At 60.0% G+C, this 18,282-nt stretch overlaps 1 protein-coding gene across 2 annotated transcripts; it reads right to left on the reverse strand.

Moving 5' to 3' along the window:
• Positions 1 to 1,558: 1,558 nt before the first annotated feature.
• MYBPC3 (myosin binding protein C3) lies at positions 1,559 to 16,855 on the reverse strand. Of its 2 annotated transcripts, none has more exons than XM_032360145.1 (35): positions 16,754 to 16,855; positions 15,453 to 15,719; positions 14,793 to 14,912; positions 14,621 to 14,713; positions 14,385 to 14,533; positions 13,492 to 13,609; positions 13,322 to 13,370; positions 13,132 to 13,161; positions 12,921 to 12,974; positions 12,547 to 12,549; positions 12,224 to 12,235; positions 11,839 to 12,002; positions 11,477 to 11,609; positions 11,213 to 11,215; positions 10,960 to 11,084; positions 10,762 to 10,867; positions 10,463 to 10,629; positions 9,985 to 10,150; positions 9,167 to 9,273; positions 9,046 to 9,075; positions 7,792 to 7,931; positions 7,481 to 7,561; positions 6,648 to 6,807; positions 6,217 to 6,321; positions 5,940 to 6,128; positions 4,994 to 5,128; positions 4,690 to 4,857; positions 3,926 to 4,014; positions 3,595 to 3,790; positions 3,372 to 3,511; positions 3,000 to 3,159; positions 2,748 to 2,884; positions 2,275 to 2,461; positions 2,010 to 2,043; positions 1,559 to 1,866 (listed from the first exon to the last, which is right to left on the reverse strand). In XM_032360145.1, exons 1-34 carry the CDS (start codon positions 16,776 to 16,778, stop codon positions 2,033 to 2,035), a joined length of 3,819 nt encoding a protein of 1,272 aa, XP_032216036.1. In that variant the 5' UTR covers positions 16,779 to 16,855; the 3' UTR covers positions 1,559 to 1,866; positions 2,010 to 2,032. The 2 variants fall into 2 exon arrangements, with proteins under 2 accessions (XP_032216036.1, XP_032216035.1); XM_032360144.1 differs by having other exon boundaries at positions 6,648 to 6,879.
• Positions 16,856 to 18,282: the final 1,427 nt, after the last annotated feature.

Here is an 18,282-nt window from a genome sequence, read left to right on the forward strand (position 1 = left end):
GCTGAGCAGCAGGTTCCCTACGGTCTGCCTTGCCTTTGGCCTGAGAGAGCAGAGTGGTTGGGCTTGGAGAGTCCCAGCGACCACTGGCTACCAGGCCCAGGAAGCCCGGTGGGATGGGGCCAAGGTCAGTGAACACAGCCAGTGTCTGCAGGCAGCGTCTCCTGGCACCGGGTGTGGGCAAGAGATGGTTGTACATAGTTCAGTGCTACATTATTTATAGAAAATGTACAGATGTGTGAATGTGAAATAAATATCCTCAGCTCTCCTTGGGCTCCTGACTGCCTTGTATTTAACGATGCCTCCTCTCAGCCCGGGCCTGAGGAGGTCTGTCCATGGACTCCAGAAAGGCCACTCAGGCCTCGAAGGAGAGAGATGAGACCATGCCCTTCTGAGTCCTGATAAGCGGAAGCCCCAGCCTCGCACCCCACTGACCCAGCAGGGCCCCTCACTCGGAGAGGTTAGGAGAGGGGCTTCCTGCCCTCTGCCCCCTCGCCCTGCAGGGAGCGGCTGTGCTAAGAAGTGGCCACTGGAGAAAGCAGCCAAATGGGGCTAAGACACCTGAGCAGAGTCCCGTAGCTGTGAAGGAGAACCAAGGCTCCCCTGGCCCCTCATGGGCGGGGTCAAGCTGGGCTATGACTTGGCCAGGGAGTCCCACAGGGCCTGGAGCCCCGGGCTCTGAGCTCTTGGCCAACAGTGCCTTGGGCTGAGTAGAACTCTGACAGGAGCAACCCTAGGACCAGCCTTCCTGGAATTCTTTTTTCTATGCCGTTGGGAAACTTCTGACACTCTCTAGGCAAGAAGACCAACCGCTGTTTTTGAGCGAGCAGTGCAGGGGGTGAGGGGAGGAGGAGAATCTGAAGCAGGCTCCACCTCCAGCGCAGAGCCCCACGTGGAGCTCCATCTCACCACCCAGAGGTCCTGACCTGAGCCAAAATCAAGAGTCAGGTGCTTAACTGACTGAGCCACCCAGGCGCCCGAGACTATCCACATTCTGTTAGGGCATCTCAGACCCTTTGGCCTCCCCTTCCCAAAAGTAAACTGGTGATTGGATTTAGGCTCCCAGCAGGGAGGAGCAGAGGAAGGCCCTGGTTCCCAGTATCTCATGCTGGACAGGACCACCCTCTCCTACTGAGAAACAGGTGTAGGAGGATCGTGAGCTTGTTGTGCACTGGGACCCCAGGGCAGCCTAGGGCAGCTCCTCTCCAGGCCGTATGGGCACAGAGCCACGCTGAAGTTCAGCTCCGCCCCATATCCAGGCTGCTGTGAGCACAGGTCAGCAGGTCAAAGGCCATACAGAGCACAAAGTACCAGAAGGAGCACCCTGGGTTACTGCTCTGTTGCTAATGCACTTTCGTCACTGCCCCTTCCTTTCCTCATTGGAAGAACATACGCGGGGGGGATGGTGGAGGTTTCTTCTAGTGTTCTATGAATTTGGGATTCCCCTCTCAGCCTCCTTTAACTCATCTGGGGGACAGAACACCTGCCCCAGTTTGCTCAGAAGGTCAAGTGTATTTCCCTGTGCTTTTTGTGAAAACCAACACTTCGGACAAGAGCCAGCTGTGACTGCACTCATCTTTTATTGCCCTTCTCCACCGAGAAGATGTGGCAGGCCAGAAAGGCCTGTCCCCAACTACCATTTCCTGAGCCCACCAACTTTTTGTTCCAAAGACCTGAGAACTTCCGGGGGGAGCTCAGGCGGTTCGGTCTGTGCGGAGCACCCCCTGCTCATCTTCCTGGCGCCGCCCCAGTGACGCTCTCCCAGCCCAGCCCCGGATACACACTCGTGCACACACAGCCAACAGTGGGAAGGCGGCTTGGGCAGCGTCCTTCCAGGCTCCCGGGACACCGGCCGGCATCCCTCGGCGCCTGCAAGACAGGTTCCCTTATGAATGTGCTGGACTGAACCCTGTGAGAGGCGCCTCCATTTCCCGATGGCTGCCCCCAAACCAAGGGCCAGGGCTTGGCCTCTGACTCGGGCCGGGGCATCGGGGTGACTTGGGAGTACGTACCTGGCCTCTGGGGAGCCAGTTGGTCACTGAGGCACTGCAGGGGAGAAGGAGGCCGCGCCACATGAGTGTTTCCCCTCCCAGTACCTTGCATGTCCCCCCAGCCTCCCAAGGGAGCAGCTGTGGCAGCAGAAGCCAGTGCCCATGTTGGACACAATGGGGTCACTGCTCTTTCAGCCAGAGCAGCTGCGGGGGCCAGGCCAGCAGAGTCCCAGCTGGTTCCCTGCCTGCTCCGCCACCCTGGGCCCTGGGCCCGCAGGCTCCTCACCTCGTACTTCTAGGCGGCACTCACACTGTGCCTCGCCTTGTAAGTTGGTGGCTCTACAGACATAGATGCCCCCATCGAAGGGGCAGGGCTTTCTAATCTCCAGCGTCAACACTCCCTGCTTGCTGAACATGCGGAAGCGGGCGTCCTCCCCCAGATCCAGGCCATTCTTGAACCAGGAAATCTTGGGCTATAATCAGGTCAAGGGAGGAAGGCAGACCATCTCAGGTTAATGGGAGGCCTGGAGAGAACCTGTTTCTATTCTACGGGCTCCCACTAGGGTCCAGGTGATGCCCAAGCAGGGAATGACCAGGGAGCCAATGGAGACTGCCAAGGCCCTCTTCAGGGAGAGGAGCCTCGCTGTGAGCCCCCGTAAGACAGAATGCAGGGAAAGGTTGGGGCGAGGACCAGTGGAGGTTGGAGCCTCTGAACCCTGCCTCCTGAGTCTGCCTGGCTCAGGGCCCCAAGCTCTCTACCTTGGGGCTACCCCGGACGGCACAGCAGAGGATAGCGTTGTAGCCGGCGATGACTGAGCGGTTCACCAGGGGGCGGGTGAAGCTCGGGGCCTCAGAGAAGTCCAGGGCCTTATAGTTGGGTGGCTCATATGTGATGCCTGTTGGTGATAGGACTTTGTACAAAGAGTGTCACGCCACACTAGGCCCCCCTCCCTGCTCCCACCCCTCCCCCTGCCCCGGATCCTCCTAGGGGTGAGAGTAAAGGTACAGCACCTGGTTTGGGGATAAAGACAGGCTCCTTAGTGGTGGCGGCTTTGTCACTGGGTCCCACCATGTTATGGCTGAAGACCCGGAAGTAGTAGCCGTTGCCAATGATGAGCTCTGAAACCACGCAGTGAGTGCGGCGGTAATGTTCCAAGACAGTGAACCATTCCTGGGGGTGTGGAGGAAAGGGAGGCTCTCGGGGGCCTGGCCCTACTACCCATCAGGGGCCTCTTTTGGGGGCCCCTGGTGTCTGCACCCCATCTGTGATGGGAACCAGGTCAAACAGGGAGGATGAGAAGCAGACCCTTTCTAAGATCAGGGGAGGGAGTCTGAGTGGCCCTAGGGAGGGTCTATACAGGGCACCCAGAACCCCAGGCTCACCATGGTCTTCTTGTCGGCTTTCTGTACTGTGTAACCCCAGATCTCTGTGTTGCCATCATCCTGGGGTGGTGTCCACTCCAGAGCCACGTTGAAACCCCACGCTTCCACGACCCGAATGTCCTGGGGAGGGCTTGGCTTGTCTGCAGGAGAGAGTCCAGCTGGAAGGTGCCACCTGCTGGGGGGGCTCCCCCCACCCCAGAGGAGGGGGCCCAGCGCCACGCACCAACAATCTGCAGGACCAGCGTGGCCTTGTCCTCCATGTTCTCGATTCGCAGCGTCACCTGGTAGGTTCCAGAGTGGGCACGGCAGGCAGCCCGGATGAACAGGATGGTGTCTGTGGCGCTGTTGCGGATGCTGACCTCCTCACCTGCCAGGGGCTGCCCCTCTTTGGTCCAGGTCACCTGAGGCCGGGGCTTGCCCTGTGGGGAGGGACAGCTCACCCCCGAGCCTGGCACGACTGGGTGGCATTTCAGGGTCTGGTCAGCCCCGAGACACGTTTCCCCGCTAGGCATAGATGACACACGGCGGGGCACAGGGAGGGTGGCCGACCCTACCTGGAAAGGAATGAGGAGATTCACGGGCTCCCCAACCTTCCTCTGGATGGTCTGGCGCAGGTGCCTGGGCAACTGGAGCCGTGGCCGCTCTGTGGGTACCGAGTGGGTGGCTCAGCAAGGGGAAAGCCCCGCCCCAGGAGCGCCACAGCTCCTCCCTTCTGGAGGCGGGGCCAGGAGGCTTCTGAGGTGGCCCCGCCCCTAGCTCCCCCAATCCTAGCCCCAGAGGGTCTACAAAATCTCTGCTTCCACCGCGGCCTCACCACACCCTATAAGAGGCAGGGATCGGAGAGGGTGAGCTAGTGGTTCAGGGTCACACAGCTAGCAAGTCACAGGCCAGAATGCAAACGCAAGATCTTGGTCTCTACCCTATCCCCCAGGCTGTTTGCACCCCAGGCTGCTGCCTCTTTCCAATCTTTACGTGACTGAGCCGTTGCTGGGAATAGAGGAATGAGAAGTGGATCCTAGAGAGGTTAATCTGATACCGAGTCAGGGGCACAGGGACAATACCCGTTGAACTGAGAGGCTCATACAACAGAGCTCAAGGACAATGGTGTGGTGGCCTACATGTTCCTGTCCCAGAACCCGTCCCAGAAAACCGCAGGGAGCCCTCTCCAAATATTTGCCGTGGGCCTGGAACATGAAGAAAGGCTCTCCTGTCCCCCCCTCCCGGCAGGGGCTCTCCGGATGTGCCCCCCCGTCCGCCGACCCCAAGGGCCAGGCCGTCCGTGGCAGGTCTGTCCCGTGACTGCACAGGGGCCACTCACGCAGTATCTCTTGCACCGTCACGGCCTCCTTGGTGGCCACGGGCGCTCCGGGCCCGGCCATGTTGTGGGCGCGCACACGGAAGAGCAGCCGTGCGCCGGTGGGCAGGTCCTTCACCAGCATCGAGGTGCGCTCCGTCAGCCCCTGCAGGGCGGCCGTCCACTCGGAGCCTGGTCGGGGAGCAGCGTCGTCGGCGTCCGCAGCCCCCGCACCCCCGCTCCCGCCCCACCCCAGGCTGTCTGGGACCCAGCGCGGGGGCGGCGGGCCTGGAGGCTGGGCTAGGGGCGGTGCGGCCGGGGCACTCACAGCCCTCGCGGCAGTACTCCACGCTGTAGCCGTCCAGGCCGCCCGCTCCCACGCGCTCCGGCGGCCGCCACTTGAGGGAGACGGTGGTGTCCGACACATCCTCCACCGCCAGGTGGGTGGGCTCGCTCGGGGGGCCTAGGCACAGGGGGAGTCCGAGAGGGGCCCCACTGGGCCTGCACCACCAGGAAGACCGAAGGGCCGTGATCCAGCCCCCCAAGTGACCACTGGTCCCACGGGGGCGCTCCCCCGACCCCGTGCTGTCTGGGTTCCAAGCCCTGCCAGAAAGAGCTCTGCTCCGGGAAAAGACCTGTCTCTGCACAGGCTTAAAGACATAAGCAGAGGCAGCGGGCGCAAGAGAGCTGTAAATCGGAAAAGATACCCCAGAGAAGGAACATGCTTACAAGGAGCCACTTCCTTAGACAATGGAGGAAATGCTACAAATTGTAGCATTTCGGGAAAAACTGGGAATTTCCTGGCACTGTGAGGTTAGATGAGTCCACTAAGAGTTAAGCAAACTGGAAGTCAGTCCCTAAAGGGAAAGGCCTGCAGCTTGCTTCCCCATAGGCATCACCCTCCCTCCCTGGTTGAAGGGAGCAAGGAAGAGGGGTCCACTGAAATTTATTGAGCACCTGCTGTGTGCCATCCTAACAGCAGTTCCATGAAGTAGATATTGTCATCATTCCCATTTTATAGATGTGGAAAGTGAGGCCTGAGCGGCACCAGCAGTCAGAGTGGTGTGAGTCTCGGCTCCAACCCTACCTACCAGCTAGGTGACCTTGAGCAAGTCATTTAACTGTTGGGAACCCCACTTTCTCCATCTGTGAAACGAACATGCTTAGCCCCAACTGAGGCTTAAAGGGGACCCCGATGTGGTCTCGTATGGTGGCCGCCCACAGAGCAGCCTGACCAGGGAGGGCGTGGGCCATGCCAGGCCAGGCAGCCTCACCAATCGGCATGAAGGGCTGGGAGGCTGGGCTGGGCCTGGACATGCCGATAGCGTTGACCGCGTAGACTCTCATCTCATACACGACGCCCTCGATCATGCGCCGGGCCTCGTGGCTGAGCTCTCGCAGCAGGTCAAAGTTCAGCCGCATCCACCGGTAGCTCTTCTTCTTCTTGCGCTCCAGGATGTAGCCTGAGGAGGGCCAGGCAGGAGCTCTGGTCTGGAGCCTGGACACCCCCGCAACCCGGCCCTCGGCTCTATCCCAATGCCCTCCACTCACCCAGGATGGGCTGGCCTCCATCGTAGGCAGGGGGCTCCCATTGCACCGTGCAGGAGTCCTCACCCACGTTGCTGATCTTGGGGGCCGCAGGGGCATCTGGCACATCTGCGGGGGGTGGACCCACATCAGCCCTTCCCCAGTCCTAGGGCCAGCGCTGCTAGTTCCCTCACCACCCCAACCAACAGCTAGTGCCTGCCTCCTCTGCCCCATGGACATTTCTAGAATGCAGCTCTGATCATGTCACCAGCCTGTGATTGATGCTTTATGGTTCCCCACTGCCCATGTTCACCCTGTGTCCTAATCCCAGTCCTCTCAACAGAGCAGAGAGCACGCCCTATGATGTTTGTCAAAGGTGTAACTGAGTGAATGGATGGGTCCTCCCTGCTTGCCCCTCTGTCTTCCCCTCTTGGCCCTGGGCCAGCCAGCCTCACCGATGACCTTGACTGTGAGATTGACCTGGTCCTCGCCCACAGGGTTCTTCACCGTGACAGTGTAAACACCCTCGTCTTCCTTCTCTGCCCCCTCGACAGTGAAGATGCTGCGGTCCTTGGTGGTCTCCACGCGGACCCGGCCCTCGGTCTCACACAGCAGCTGTGGGGGGAGGGGAACTTGGGGAAAAGGGCCCCAGTCGGACCCCGCAGGCTTTGACAGCGTCTGCAATGGCTCAAGGTGGAAACAGAGCTCAGAGCAGGGTCCGGGGAGCAAATGCGGCCTGAGCGGAAACCACTCATGTGAGCGCCTAGTCCAAAAACCTCGATGTGGGGCCCGCGGGGGGCAAAGCACTGGGGCGAGCCTCTTGGGCTCTAGCTCCAGCTTTGCCGTGGAACTTCAGGTGATCACCTATTCTCTCTGTGCCTCGGTTTTATTATCTGCTGAATGGGAATAACGTGACCTTACAGAGCTGAGGGTCCTGAAAGAACTCAGGTAGGTGGAGGAGCTGACTGTGTTGGAAAAGCCGACCTGAGTGGTGCCCAGGCAGCTAGTCTTACAGGGAAACCCACTCCCTGGTCGGGAAGAAGTACAAAGTGAAGGTCAGCCCTGAAGACGGGAGCCAGGGAACACCCCAGGCAGGAGGGTGCCCCAGCAATGTTAAGGGGACTTGTGCCTGATTGCAGCATGAGGGTCCCCCAGAGACCATGCCCGGGCAGGAGCACAGCTGGCCAGATGTGGTGCCTTCACGGAGACCTCACTGAAGGGTGGAAACCGTGTGGGCAGAAAACGACAGAAGGCCAACAAGCCTGAGCCCACCATCAGCCACACTCACCTTCTTGTCAAACACCCACTCGTCACTGGCACCAGCATCCCCTGTGGCGTCAGGGGCTGGCCCTGCCGGGACCTTGTTTTTCTGGGAACAGAGCAGGAGGGAAGCGGTGGGGCTGACCTGGCCTGGAGGGAATCCCTGCCCAGCAGCCCTTCTGTCTCCCCTTGTTCACCCCCATTCTGCTGCCCACCTTGCCCACCTCCCTCCAGGGACCAGCTAGCTGTAGGCCCTGCCTATGTGGGTGGGGAACAGACGCCAACATCCTTTGGTCCCACGCACCCATTTGGCAGCTGGGGAAGTACAGGAGGGAGTACCTGTGGGATGCTCTTCTGCCAAATCACGGTGGGAGCCGGGTCCCCGGAGATAGGGACATCCAGGCGTAGCTTGTTCCCAGCCACAACCACAATGGTATCTGGCTTGCGGCCCGGGCAGTCCAGGTGGATCTTGGGAGGTTCTGGGGGAGGGGAACATGGCGTAGGTCAGAGAAAGCCCCCTGAAAGTGGGGGATCCTGGAAGGAGCATGTGTCCCTAGTTGTTGATTCTCAGTCACTCTGAGGTATAATTTACACACAATAAAATTCCATCACTTGAGCATACATCTCGATGGGTTTTGACAAATGTGTACACCTGAGCCTCAATCAAGAGGTAGAACGTTTCCATCCCCCCCAGGAAGTTCCCGGGAAGGTCTGTAACCTCAGGTCGCCTGCTGTAGCATTTCTTACACTGTATTCAGAGGGAACACCAATGTCCCGCCCGAAGAAAGAAAAAAGGATGTTTCCGCGGCCAAGTCAAGTAGGAAACCCTGGATTAGACAAAGCTAAGCACATTTCTTTACCACGGGACTTTCTAGAGCCTTTGACATGCTGGCACACCTTCTAAATCAGCAAGAGGCTGAGTAAAGGTTCAGTGTTTCCCAAACTTACTTCACCAGGGAATCCTGTTAAGATGGAGTAACCTAGTCCGTGAACTTAATTTGGAAAGCACTGACCTCAAGCATGCCTCAGCCTCGGACTGTTCTGACATTAGGATTCTAAATGCCTGATGGGTGTTGAATCTACAAGTGGGAGGGGTATGTCTAAAAGAAAAGATTTGGAGCATCTGGGCGCTCAGCGCACTAAGCATGTGACTCTTGCTTTCGGCTCAGGTCATGATGTCATGGTGGAGATGGAGCCCTGAGTCGGGCTCCAGACATAGAGACTGCTTGAGATTCTCTCTCCCCCTCTCCCTCTGCCCCTCCACCCTCTAAAATATAATAATAATAATAATAAAATAAAGGTAGAAAGACTTAATAATGAAGTCTCACATCTTTTTTTCTCCTTTCCTGCCCCCATGGAGGAGGCCCTTTCAGGATTCCCACTTCGTTTTATTATTATTATTATTTTTTAGGATTCCCACTTTAGAGATGAGGAAACTGAGGTTTCTAGAGATTATAACTGGCCCATGGTTATGAGTGGTAGGGCTGGGCTGGGTCTTGGGGTCCTCACTCCAGGTTCCTCACTCTTCCCGCTGTCTGGGACTGGAGGGGGACGTGTGTGGAGGGGGCCCAGGGAAGAGGTCCCGACACTCACCTTGCCTGGGCACGAAGTCGATCTTGACCTCTGTGAGAGAAAGAAGAGCAAGTGGCACGGGGCGGGGAGCGAAGGCAGAGCCCAGCCACAGGGTCCCCACCCCGGCCAGGTGCCAGCTCACCCATGAAATGGAGCTTGGCCGACAGGTTGCAGGCAAAGCCCTCAGGCACAAAGCTGTAGTCAGCCTCGTCCGCAGGTGTGACGTCATCAATGGTCAGTTTGTGGACCCTGCCGAGAAGTGGGGGCTCAGGGGACCCCCCAGGCCACCCATCCCCCAGCAGCCTCACCATAGTCAGGGCTCCAAGGGCCCCTGGCCCACCCCTGGCTCAGTGGTGGTCTGGTATTTTAAATGCTTTCTTTCTCTATTTTTGACTTTCTAGTCCCTCACGTGTTTTCAGAGGTGGACAATATACAAGTGCCCCTTGGCTGGGCCCTTACAGACTGAGCAGGGGCTGGTCTCACTAATCTCTGTGAACTTGGGCCCAGCATGGGCCAACCCAGATGCTCGAGGCATGAGTAAGAGAGTGGGAGAGAGTGAGGGCCCCTGGCCAGGGCTGGCGTCCAGGTGGCCTCCTGCCCTGCTCTGGTCATGACCTGGAGGCTGGAGGCCGGGGCGCTCCCAGCCTGTCTTTCTCACCACTTCCCTGTCTGTCCGTTGCCTCGGCAAGACTCCCTTCTGTATGCTTCTTCTGTCTCTCTGTCTCTTTACCGCAGTCTCTGTCCTGGGTCTGCGTGTCTGCCATTCTGTCCTTCTGTCTCTCTGTTTCTAGCTCTCTCTGTGTCTCTGTTTTTCCCTGTCTCTCTATGTGTCTCTCTCTCAGTCACTGTCTCTGTCTGCTCTTCTCTCTGTCTGTCTCGGTTTCTCCCTGTCTCTCTGTCTCTGTCTCAGTGTCCCCCCCATTTGCCCCCTCCGCGATGGGGCTGAGCCCCCACACTCACCGCCCGATGTGGGACACCTTGATGCGGCTGTCGGGGACCAGCTCCTTCCCGTTCTTCAGCCACACGCCCCGCACGTTCTCGTCAGACACCTCACACTTAAACACTGCCTGGTCCTTTGCGCCCACCGTCAGGTCCGCGATGCTCTGGTACACCTCTAGCTTTTTCTCTGGGGGGCAGGGCAGAGCTGTGAGCTGGGGGCGGTGGGTGTGGGCGTGAATCCCCACGGCGATCACGGGGATATGGGGGAACACACATGTGCAGGCTTGGGTGTGATGCGAGCATGCCTCCGGTTGTACAGTGCCTGCGGGGAGCCTCGGGGGGTGGGGGGACGCTAACCAGGCCCACGGGACCCTCCAGAGGAGAATGGTGAGGCTCCGTGTGTGCCGGGTGACTGGCCCAAGGTCACAAGGGCCATCATCCTGGGTTTGCCCAGGTCCCGTCTGCAGCCGGGGCGGGCGCTGGGGCTGAGCGGCCTCACCCTGCACGATGAGCTCGGCCAGCGCCTGGCCCCCGCTGGTGCGCAGCGTGTAGTGCCCGGCATCCTCCAGCGTCGCCTCATTGATGATCAGGTGGTGTCTCCGGCCGTCCTTCTTGAACCGGTATTTGAAGGTCTCCTCCCGGGTCAGCTCCACCCCATCCTTCAGCCTGGCCAGTGGGTGGGCAGGAAGCGCTGTGGCCTCCTCCAGGGAGGCCCCCAGTGTGCCCCCCCACCGGCCCTGCCCATGTCCCCATTGACCCGGGCCCCGTCCTGGGACACAAGTGACCTTTGGCACTCACCATTTGACCTGGGCCCCCTCCTCGGACACTTCGCACTCAAACTCCACCCGCTGTCCCACCATCACCAGCTGGTCTTCCAGGGGCCGAGTGATCAGCACGGGGGGCTCTGTCCCGTGGGGAGAACATGACAGTCTGTCCTCTGCAGCCCCGCCCCCCCATCCCGGCTGCAGGCTCCCAGGGTCCCGGGTGCAGGCCCACCTTTGACAAAGAGCTCGGTGCTGCACTTCTCCCCGCCCACCACGCACTGGTAGGCCGCGTCGTCCGCCAGCGAGCACTGGCTGATGGTCAGCGTGCGCTTGGCCCCCACAGACTCGAAGATGTACCTGGGCCCGGGGCCGTGGGGGATGGAGGTTCAGCCACACTCACCCCCTGGGCCCTGGGTGCCCCATCCAACCCCCTGTTGGGGTCCCGTGCTCCCACCCCAAGCCTTCCCTCCAGGAGCCAGCCTTACTTGCTGTGGAGCAGAAGGGGTCACGGGAACATCCCGGGGAGCGGAAGTCAGACGAAGGGGAGAAAAAAAAAAAGGGAAAAAAAGAGAAGAACAGAGATCGGAAACAGAAAGATGGGAAGTTAGAGCCAGAAAGAAGGACATGGGGAGAGACAGACAGAGCAGGAACCAGCAGAGATAGAGAACACAGGCAGCGAGAGGCAGGAAGAGCCTCCAGGGTCCCCGAGCTCCTGTACCTGAACCCACCCCCACCCCCACCCACCGCACCTGCCGCTCATCTGGATCTCTTGTCCATTCTTCAGCCACTTGACCTCGGCGTCGGGGTCGGCCAGCTCCACGGTCAGCCGGATCTTGTGGCCCTTGCTCACCTGGTAGGCCGGCTCCAGCTTCTTCTGAAAGGCTGAGCACCGCCGTCACTGTCCCCACTGCTCCGCCGCCCTGCACCCCCGAAGGCTCACACCCACCTTGGGGGCCGGTGGCTGTGCCAGAGAGCTATGTCCTCCCACCACCCCCTCCTACCTCCCCTGTGCTCTCCGCTGTGGTCTCTTGCTAAGCTGGGCTCTCCCCCACCCCACCCTGCCCCGTGTGTGCCGCTCAGCCTCTCCTCTGCGCCGCAGGGGCGGGCTCACCTGTGCTCTTCTTCTCATCCCGCTTCATGCCCTTCAGCCTCTTGAGCATGCCCCGCAGGTCAGTGACCCCGTGCTGGAAGGCGATGCGCTCGTACTCCGACGGGGGCGCCTGCCGCAGGATCTCCCACACGTCTTCCTCAGCTGGGGCCTCCAGCCTTGAGTCCCTGCATCCCAGTCCCGCCAAGAGGCCTCAAGGGATACCCGGGGAGGGGGGGGCCACCCCACCCTCCCCTGGGGCCCAACCAAGGAGCCCTATCGGCCCCAGGCTGTCTGCCCCTTCCCCTCTGGTGGTGCCACTTGAGCTGGCATTGGACTTGAGTTTCAGTGTGGGGGGCGTCCCTGAGGAAGACGGGTGACAGGGGTGCAGGCATCATCAGGTACTCACCTCCGGAAACTGCTGCTCCAGGCCGGGCAGAAAAGCAGGGGACAGTCAGAGGCGTGGCCACCTGCCCGCAGGGACCCAGGGGCCCTAGCCTCCTCCCTCCCTGCCACACCCTGTCCCTCCATTTACACTGCCCCAAACACGTGGCCTTGCTTGTTCCTCCTGAGCTCTGGCAGGCCGGTGTCAGGAGAACCCGAGGTGCAGAGACGCCCTGGTCAGTGGGGCTCCTCACCAGGTCCATGTGGGTCCCAGCCCTGGCTCTCACCGGAGCCTGACAGAGTCCCACCAGCCCCCTGCCGCCCGAAGCGCCCACCCGTGGAGCTTACTCTCTGGGCCGCAGCAGCACCAGCCATAACGCAGGGTCCGGGAGAGAGAGAGGGAGAGGACACACAGTCAGCTGGGGGGGGCTGGGGGAGCCGTTCCCAGCTTCTCTGGGTCCCCCAGAGCCTACTGAGCCGAGCTATCATAGACTCAAGTTGTCGGGGGCTGTGGGCGACCCCGTGAGGATGTGAGTTCATGGGGTACAATGTCCACAGAGCCCTCTGCTCTTCCCAACACCAGGACGGTCCCGTCCGACAGACAAGGAAACCAGCTCAGAGTTCAGAGACCAGCTCAGGGCCGCACAGCTGGAAAACCGCACTGCTGGGGTTTGAACCGGGGCCTCGCTGTCTGCCCTAGGCCCTGCTGCCCAGGGGCTCACCTCTTCTTCAGCAGTGAGCTGAAGTCCAGAGTTCCAGTGTCCTCGTGGCTGTCACTGTGGAGAGGGACACCCAGTAAGGCTGCAGTGGAGCCAACTGGAATGGGCTTGGGGATGGTGGGGGTGGGGAGAGGTACTGAGGGAGGAAGGGGCACTGGCTGGATGGGAGCTCCCGGGTCTGTGTCCTGGACAAGTAGGGGCTGGGACAGGGTACCTGATCCGCCGACCACTTCCTGCCAGGCTCCTGTGGGGGTTAGAACAAGTTCCTCACTGCCCAGGGGAGCTTGCTGTCCCCCATGCCTATCAACTTCATCCTCCCCCACATCTCTCCCAGCCCTGACCCCGAGGGGCCTCAGACCCCAGCGCTGGCCTCCCCTGGGCCCTGAGGAGAGGGAACCACTCACGTGCGACGGAAGGCTGATCGGAGGTCCAGTTCTCCAGGACCAACGGCCTCTGGGGGCAGAGAGGGAGGTGAGTCCAGGAAGGGGCTTCAGGGGAGCAGGCATGGGGGCAGACATGGGGAACAGGACCCATGGGGACCCTGATCCCAGGACAGATGCCAGGCTCCCCTCACCATGGACAGTGAGATTGAAGTTGCAGCTGTCAAATTTGTCCTTGGTGGACACCTCACAGCGGTAGCCGCCTGCAAAGGTAGCCTGGGCATCTGTAATGTGCAGCTCAAACAGGTAGACCTGTGGAAGTGAGTTGTCAGGGGAGACCAGGGAGGCCCTTCACTCCTGAAGGAGGCGTGGCCACCAACGTTCTCAGCCCCCAGGGTTTAGTTAACCCAGAGGGTTTTGTGTAAATAGGAAACCCCTTTTCAAGACATGACTGCCATCTGCTGGCACAGGGTGATGATAAAATATAAATCTGTGATGCCTACAAGGCAAATGACATTCACTTAAGATAAGGCACTTTTGTGCAGTGTACAATCCACACAACTGAACATGTTGGCCCTGCCCTGCCAGAAGCCCACTTGCCTGGGCCAAGACTGTGGAAGAGTGGGAGAAGGAGCAGAAGCAGGGAGTCAAAGCACAAGTTCAAGGCATGGCTCTGAGTGACCTCAGACCAGCAAAAACAACCTCTCAAGCTCTGGTATCTTCTTATATATAATGAAGGGCCGCTTGGGCTCTGACACACATCTATCCATGGGCTTTTCATCCTCACTGGCTGATGCTCCCCCCCAGCCTTCTAGAGCTCCTTGCCCCCTAGCTTTATACACCCCCCTGAGATGATCATGCCCTGTGAGTCCCCCAGGTCCCACAGGTCCCCTGGGCCTCCTCGTTCTCCCCATGTACCCCCGGCCCTCCAACCTACTTCCCAGCCTCCCCAGGTTTCTTCTTTGCACGTCCCATGTGCCCTCAGTGTCAGGGTGAGCCCCAGCACCGCCTGTGTCTCTGGGGCCTCCCAGCGGCTCCCTGCCCTCTTTCTGCCCCGTGCCTCCAGCCCCGTGCCCCGCAGGCCCACCTTGCTGGCGCGGTCGTAGCTACTGTGAAGCTGCAGGTGCTGACCCGTTTTGCTGCTCAGGTCCACCCACTTGCCTTTGAACCACTTCACCGTGGGCGGCTTCAGGAGGCTGGCTCCGGCCACACGTGCCGAGAAGGTGATGCTGCCACCTACACAGAGGGGCGACAGGCTGGCCTGGGGGGATGCCCTGCTGTCCCCTTCCCCAGCCCACCCCGGGTGCCTCAGCCCACACTCACCTGCGGTCACCTCGCCATCCTGTGGCCTCATCACAAAGAGGCCGATGGGGTCATCAGGGGCACCGGAGGCATCAGGGACAGCTGAGCTTGACCCTGTGGGTGGAGGCCTTTGAGATCTGTGCTGGGACACCCCATCCAACGGCCCTGGCCTCCCCTGCACCGCCTCTCTCACCTTCGGGACTCGGGGAGCCTCCTCTCTCCTCAGTGGCTGAGGCCAGGGCTTCTCCGGGGGCCCCAGGAGCCTCAGCAGGGGCAGGAGCAGGAGCAGGGCTCGGTGCAGGCGCTGCTTTCTCTGGAAGGGGCAGGGGCAGCGGTCGTGGGGCCACCTCTCACCAGAGAGCCCTCCCCCGTCCCTGGTCCCCCTCCATCTCTGCGGGCTGACGGAATCAGCAGTATGCGTCTTGCCTCCTCTCCCCCCTTGCAGGCCCTGCGGCCACGTCCTGGTGGGTCTGCCCCAGCAGCTCCGAGCTCCGTCCCTCCTCTCCATCCCCAGGCGGGGCTGGGGCTCCCTCACCCCCAGCAACCAGGGCTTCCCTGCCGGCACACACAGCCGCCAAGTCCCCATCTGTGAGTGGGTGTCCTGAGGACATTGTGCCTTAGTCATCCCCAAATCGCCCCTACTTCCACCGAGGCTGGAACAGGCCAAGGAGCCACATGGGAGCCTTCAGAGGGGACTTGCTACAGAAAAGAGGAGGAGGGCATTCCTGGCAGACAGCACAGCCAAAGCAAAGGCAAGAAAGTGGAAAAGCACTTCCTGCACGCTGGGCCATGGGGAGGTGGCAGGGCTGCCACCGGATGCTGAAACCTTATGGAAGGCTGGCCAGGGTCTTACCTGCCTCTTTGACCTTGAGGTCAAACTTGACCTTGGACGAGCCGGCGATGACTGCATAGGACCCCTGGTCGGCAGGGCCCACGTCCCGCACAGTCAGAGTGTGCCTCGTGCCCTCGGCGGTCAGGCTGTACTTGTCGCTGGCGCTGATGTCACTGCCCCCTCGCTGCCAGCGCACCTTTACTCCTGACCGCTCTGTCTCAGCCTCGAACACGGCAGGGTTTCCGGTGGCCACCTCTGCTGACCTCGGCTTCTTGCTGAAGGCTGAGACTGAGACAAGCCCATGGAGGCTGCAGGAGCCCCTGACTGTCCCATGCACCCCGCCCCTGCAGCCTCTCCTCCTAACTACGGTGATAAACACTTTAATCTATCACCTCATTGAATGGTCCCATGGTTCTGTGAAGTAGATGCAATTATTATGCCCATTTCTCAGATGAGGACACTGAGGCTCAAAGAGGTTAAGTGACTTACCTAAGATCACACAGCCAGGCCGCAGGAGAGCCAGAGCTGTGTTCCTAACCTCCACACAATAATTCTACTAGATGTGTCTCTGGATACCCCACACTCCCTGCCAAGGGGGGCATGGGGGAGCCCAGCCCCCTCTCTCCCCTACAATCCAGGGCTCTTAGCACGAGGCAGGTACTCTGCCTACTTGAATGTGGCTAAATTTGTTTTCCAAGGGCCTCAGGCTGAGAATCAGCAACTGAGATAAAGCTGGCCTGGGAGGGGCTGGGGGCCTGGATCCCTGCCCTGCGTGACCTTGTAAGAGCACAGGCCAGGACCCGGTCCCTGGGCTATGACTTTCTCTGCCCTTGGCCCAGGATGGCCTTGGTCCTGGGGCCTCTTAACCATCCTCTCCCAGAACAGACGGGCTGCATCACCTCAATGTGGGAGTCCCGCCTAGTGTGGGGGCCGCAGGGGTGCAGGCTAGTAAAGCAGAGAGTCGAACCAGCCCAACGCCTCCTTGTACAGAGAGGGAAACTGAGGCCGGGAGAGGTCACGGCCCTGCTCAAGAGCATTCAGCGAGATGAGCTCCAATCTAGACTGAACTTGGGCTCTTGCCTGTGGCAGCCTTTTCCCAAAAGGCAAGCCCGGGCTTAATCTTGCTAATCTTGGTGACAGGGATAGGGTCCTCTGGTATGCCCTCACTCTATCAGAAGGATGGAAAAGAGAAACTAAGAGACAGGAAAAGACCTGGAAGACAGACCCCACTCTCGGGAACTCACTCTGAAGCCTGCGTCCCAATTGTAGCTGTCCCAGCCCTCCTGCCCCACACCCGGCCCTGACCCCAAGGCTGGAGCTACCTGGCTTCTTCCCTGGCTCAGGCATCTTGAGAGAAGTCACACCAGGAACGGAGCAGACCCAGGCCACCCGAAGAGGATCTGAGCAGGACCGTCCCCCCACACTATATAAAGGGCCCTCCCCCTCCCCAGAATTTCTTATCTGCCTCCTGCCTGGCCACCTGCTAAATATAGACAAATTCCAGGGAGCGAGGCTCTCCAGGGAGATAGCGGGGCCACATTGTTCCCCGATAGCTCCCGGCCCTTCCCCCTCTAGTCCAATACGATGGCTTCTGCCCCCCAAACCTTGGTGAGCCTCAGGGGTACCCCACTGCCTGTCTGTATGTCCACCTGGCGGAGAAATGGTGGGACGGATTGGTATGCACCCAGATCCTGGGGCCGGGCCGCCCCGAGTCCTGGCACTGCCCCTTCCTTCACCTCTGGACCTTAGTTCCCTTGTCTGTAAAGTGGGGTGATGGTAGCAGCACCCACCGCGTAGGACTGTTCCGAGTGAAGTGGGTTATAAATGAAAATGCTAGAGCAGGTGTCAGGCACGTAGAAAGGGCTGGATGACAATGCCTCTGCCACTGGGGCTCGCGGGGCCCTGGACTGGCCGCGTGGAGTCCTGGGTGGGCTCAGGCCAGGGCCAGGAGGGCAGCCCCCAAAATATTGGGCGCTGGTGTCACCCAGGGGGAATGGGGCTGGGCCTGCAGGTGAGGATATGGGGCTAATCTTTAAATACACCCCAAAGTGGAAGTCAAATTCACACAAAAAATACTGCCAAAATTTTGTGTACCCCCCGCCACACTGTTCCTTAATGAACTTCTGCCTCCCCCTGCCTCACATCTGGGTCATCAGTGGCTGCACGGAAAGAAGGAAATTATGCAGGAATCTCTCCATGCAAGATCCAGTATCAGGAATGCTCATGCGCCCCCCACGGCAGGAGGGAAGGATTCTCTACACAGGCGCTGCAGGGGGGTGGGGGGGGCAATTTACCATTCCTTTTCACCGGGATTAGGATTAGGATTATTGGTCTCTGGCCCGGCCCACGGCTTTTCAACTACTTGTAACTGAATCACCTGCTCCTTAACCTTCTTTAAAGAGGACTGAGCACCGCTTACCCTCTCCAGGGGCTTGGAGACCTGAGAAAGGAGGTCACAGGTCAACCCTCAGGGCAAGCAGGTGTTTGGGGGTGTTTGCCCTGATGCCACCCCACCCCCACCCCCGAGTCTGGGCTCTCTGAGGCTTGCTGGCTGCCTTGGGACATTTCCTCACTCCCAGGCTGTCTTGCACCATACCTCGCTGCTTACTGTTGGAAGCAAGATGCTGGAGGCTTCCAGGCTCCTCTTTTTTTGGGTCTCCCTTGTCGTGGACCAGAAGCCAGAGAGCATCAAGACATGAGCTGGACCCTGGAGGTCCCTGCTCACCAGCTCCCCATTCCAGACACGGGGGGGGGGGGGGGGGGGGGGCTTCCTGCCCTATGCTGACCTAGCAGCCAGCATGCGGCAGGATTGGCCCGCCCCTCACCCAGCTGTGTGACCTTGGACAGATCA

The sequence above is a fragment of the Mustela erminea genome, chromosome 9, assembly GCF_009829155.1.
Source record: "Mustela erminea isolate mMusErm1 chromosome 9, mMusErm1.Pri, whole genome shotgun sequence".
NCBI classification, from domain to species: Eukaryota; Metazoa; Chordata; class Mammalia; order Carnivora; family Mustelidae; genus Mustela; species Mustela erminea.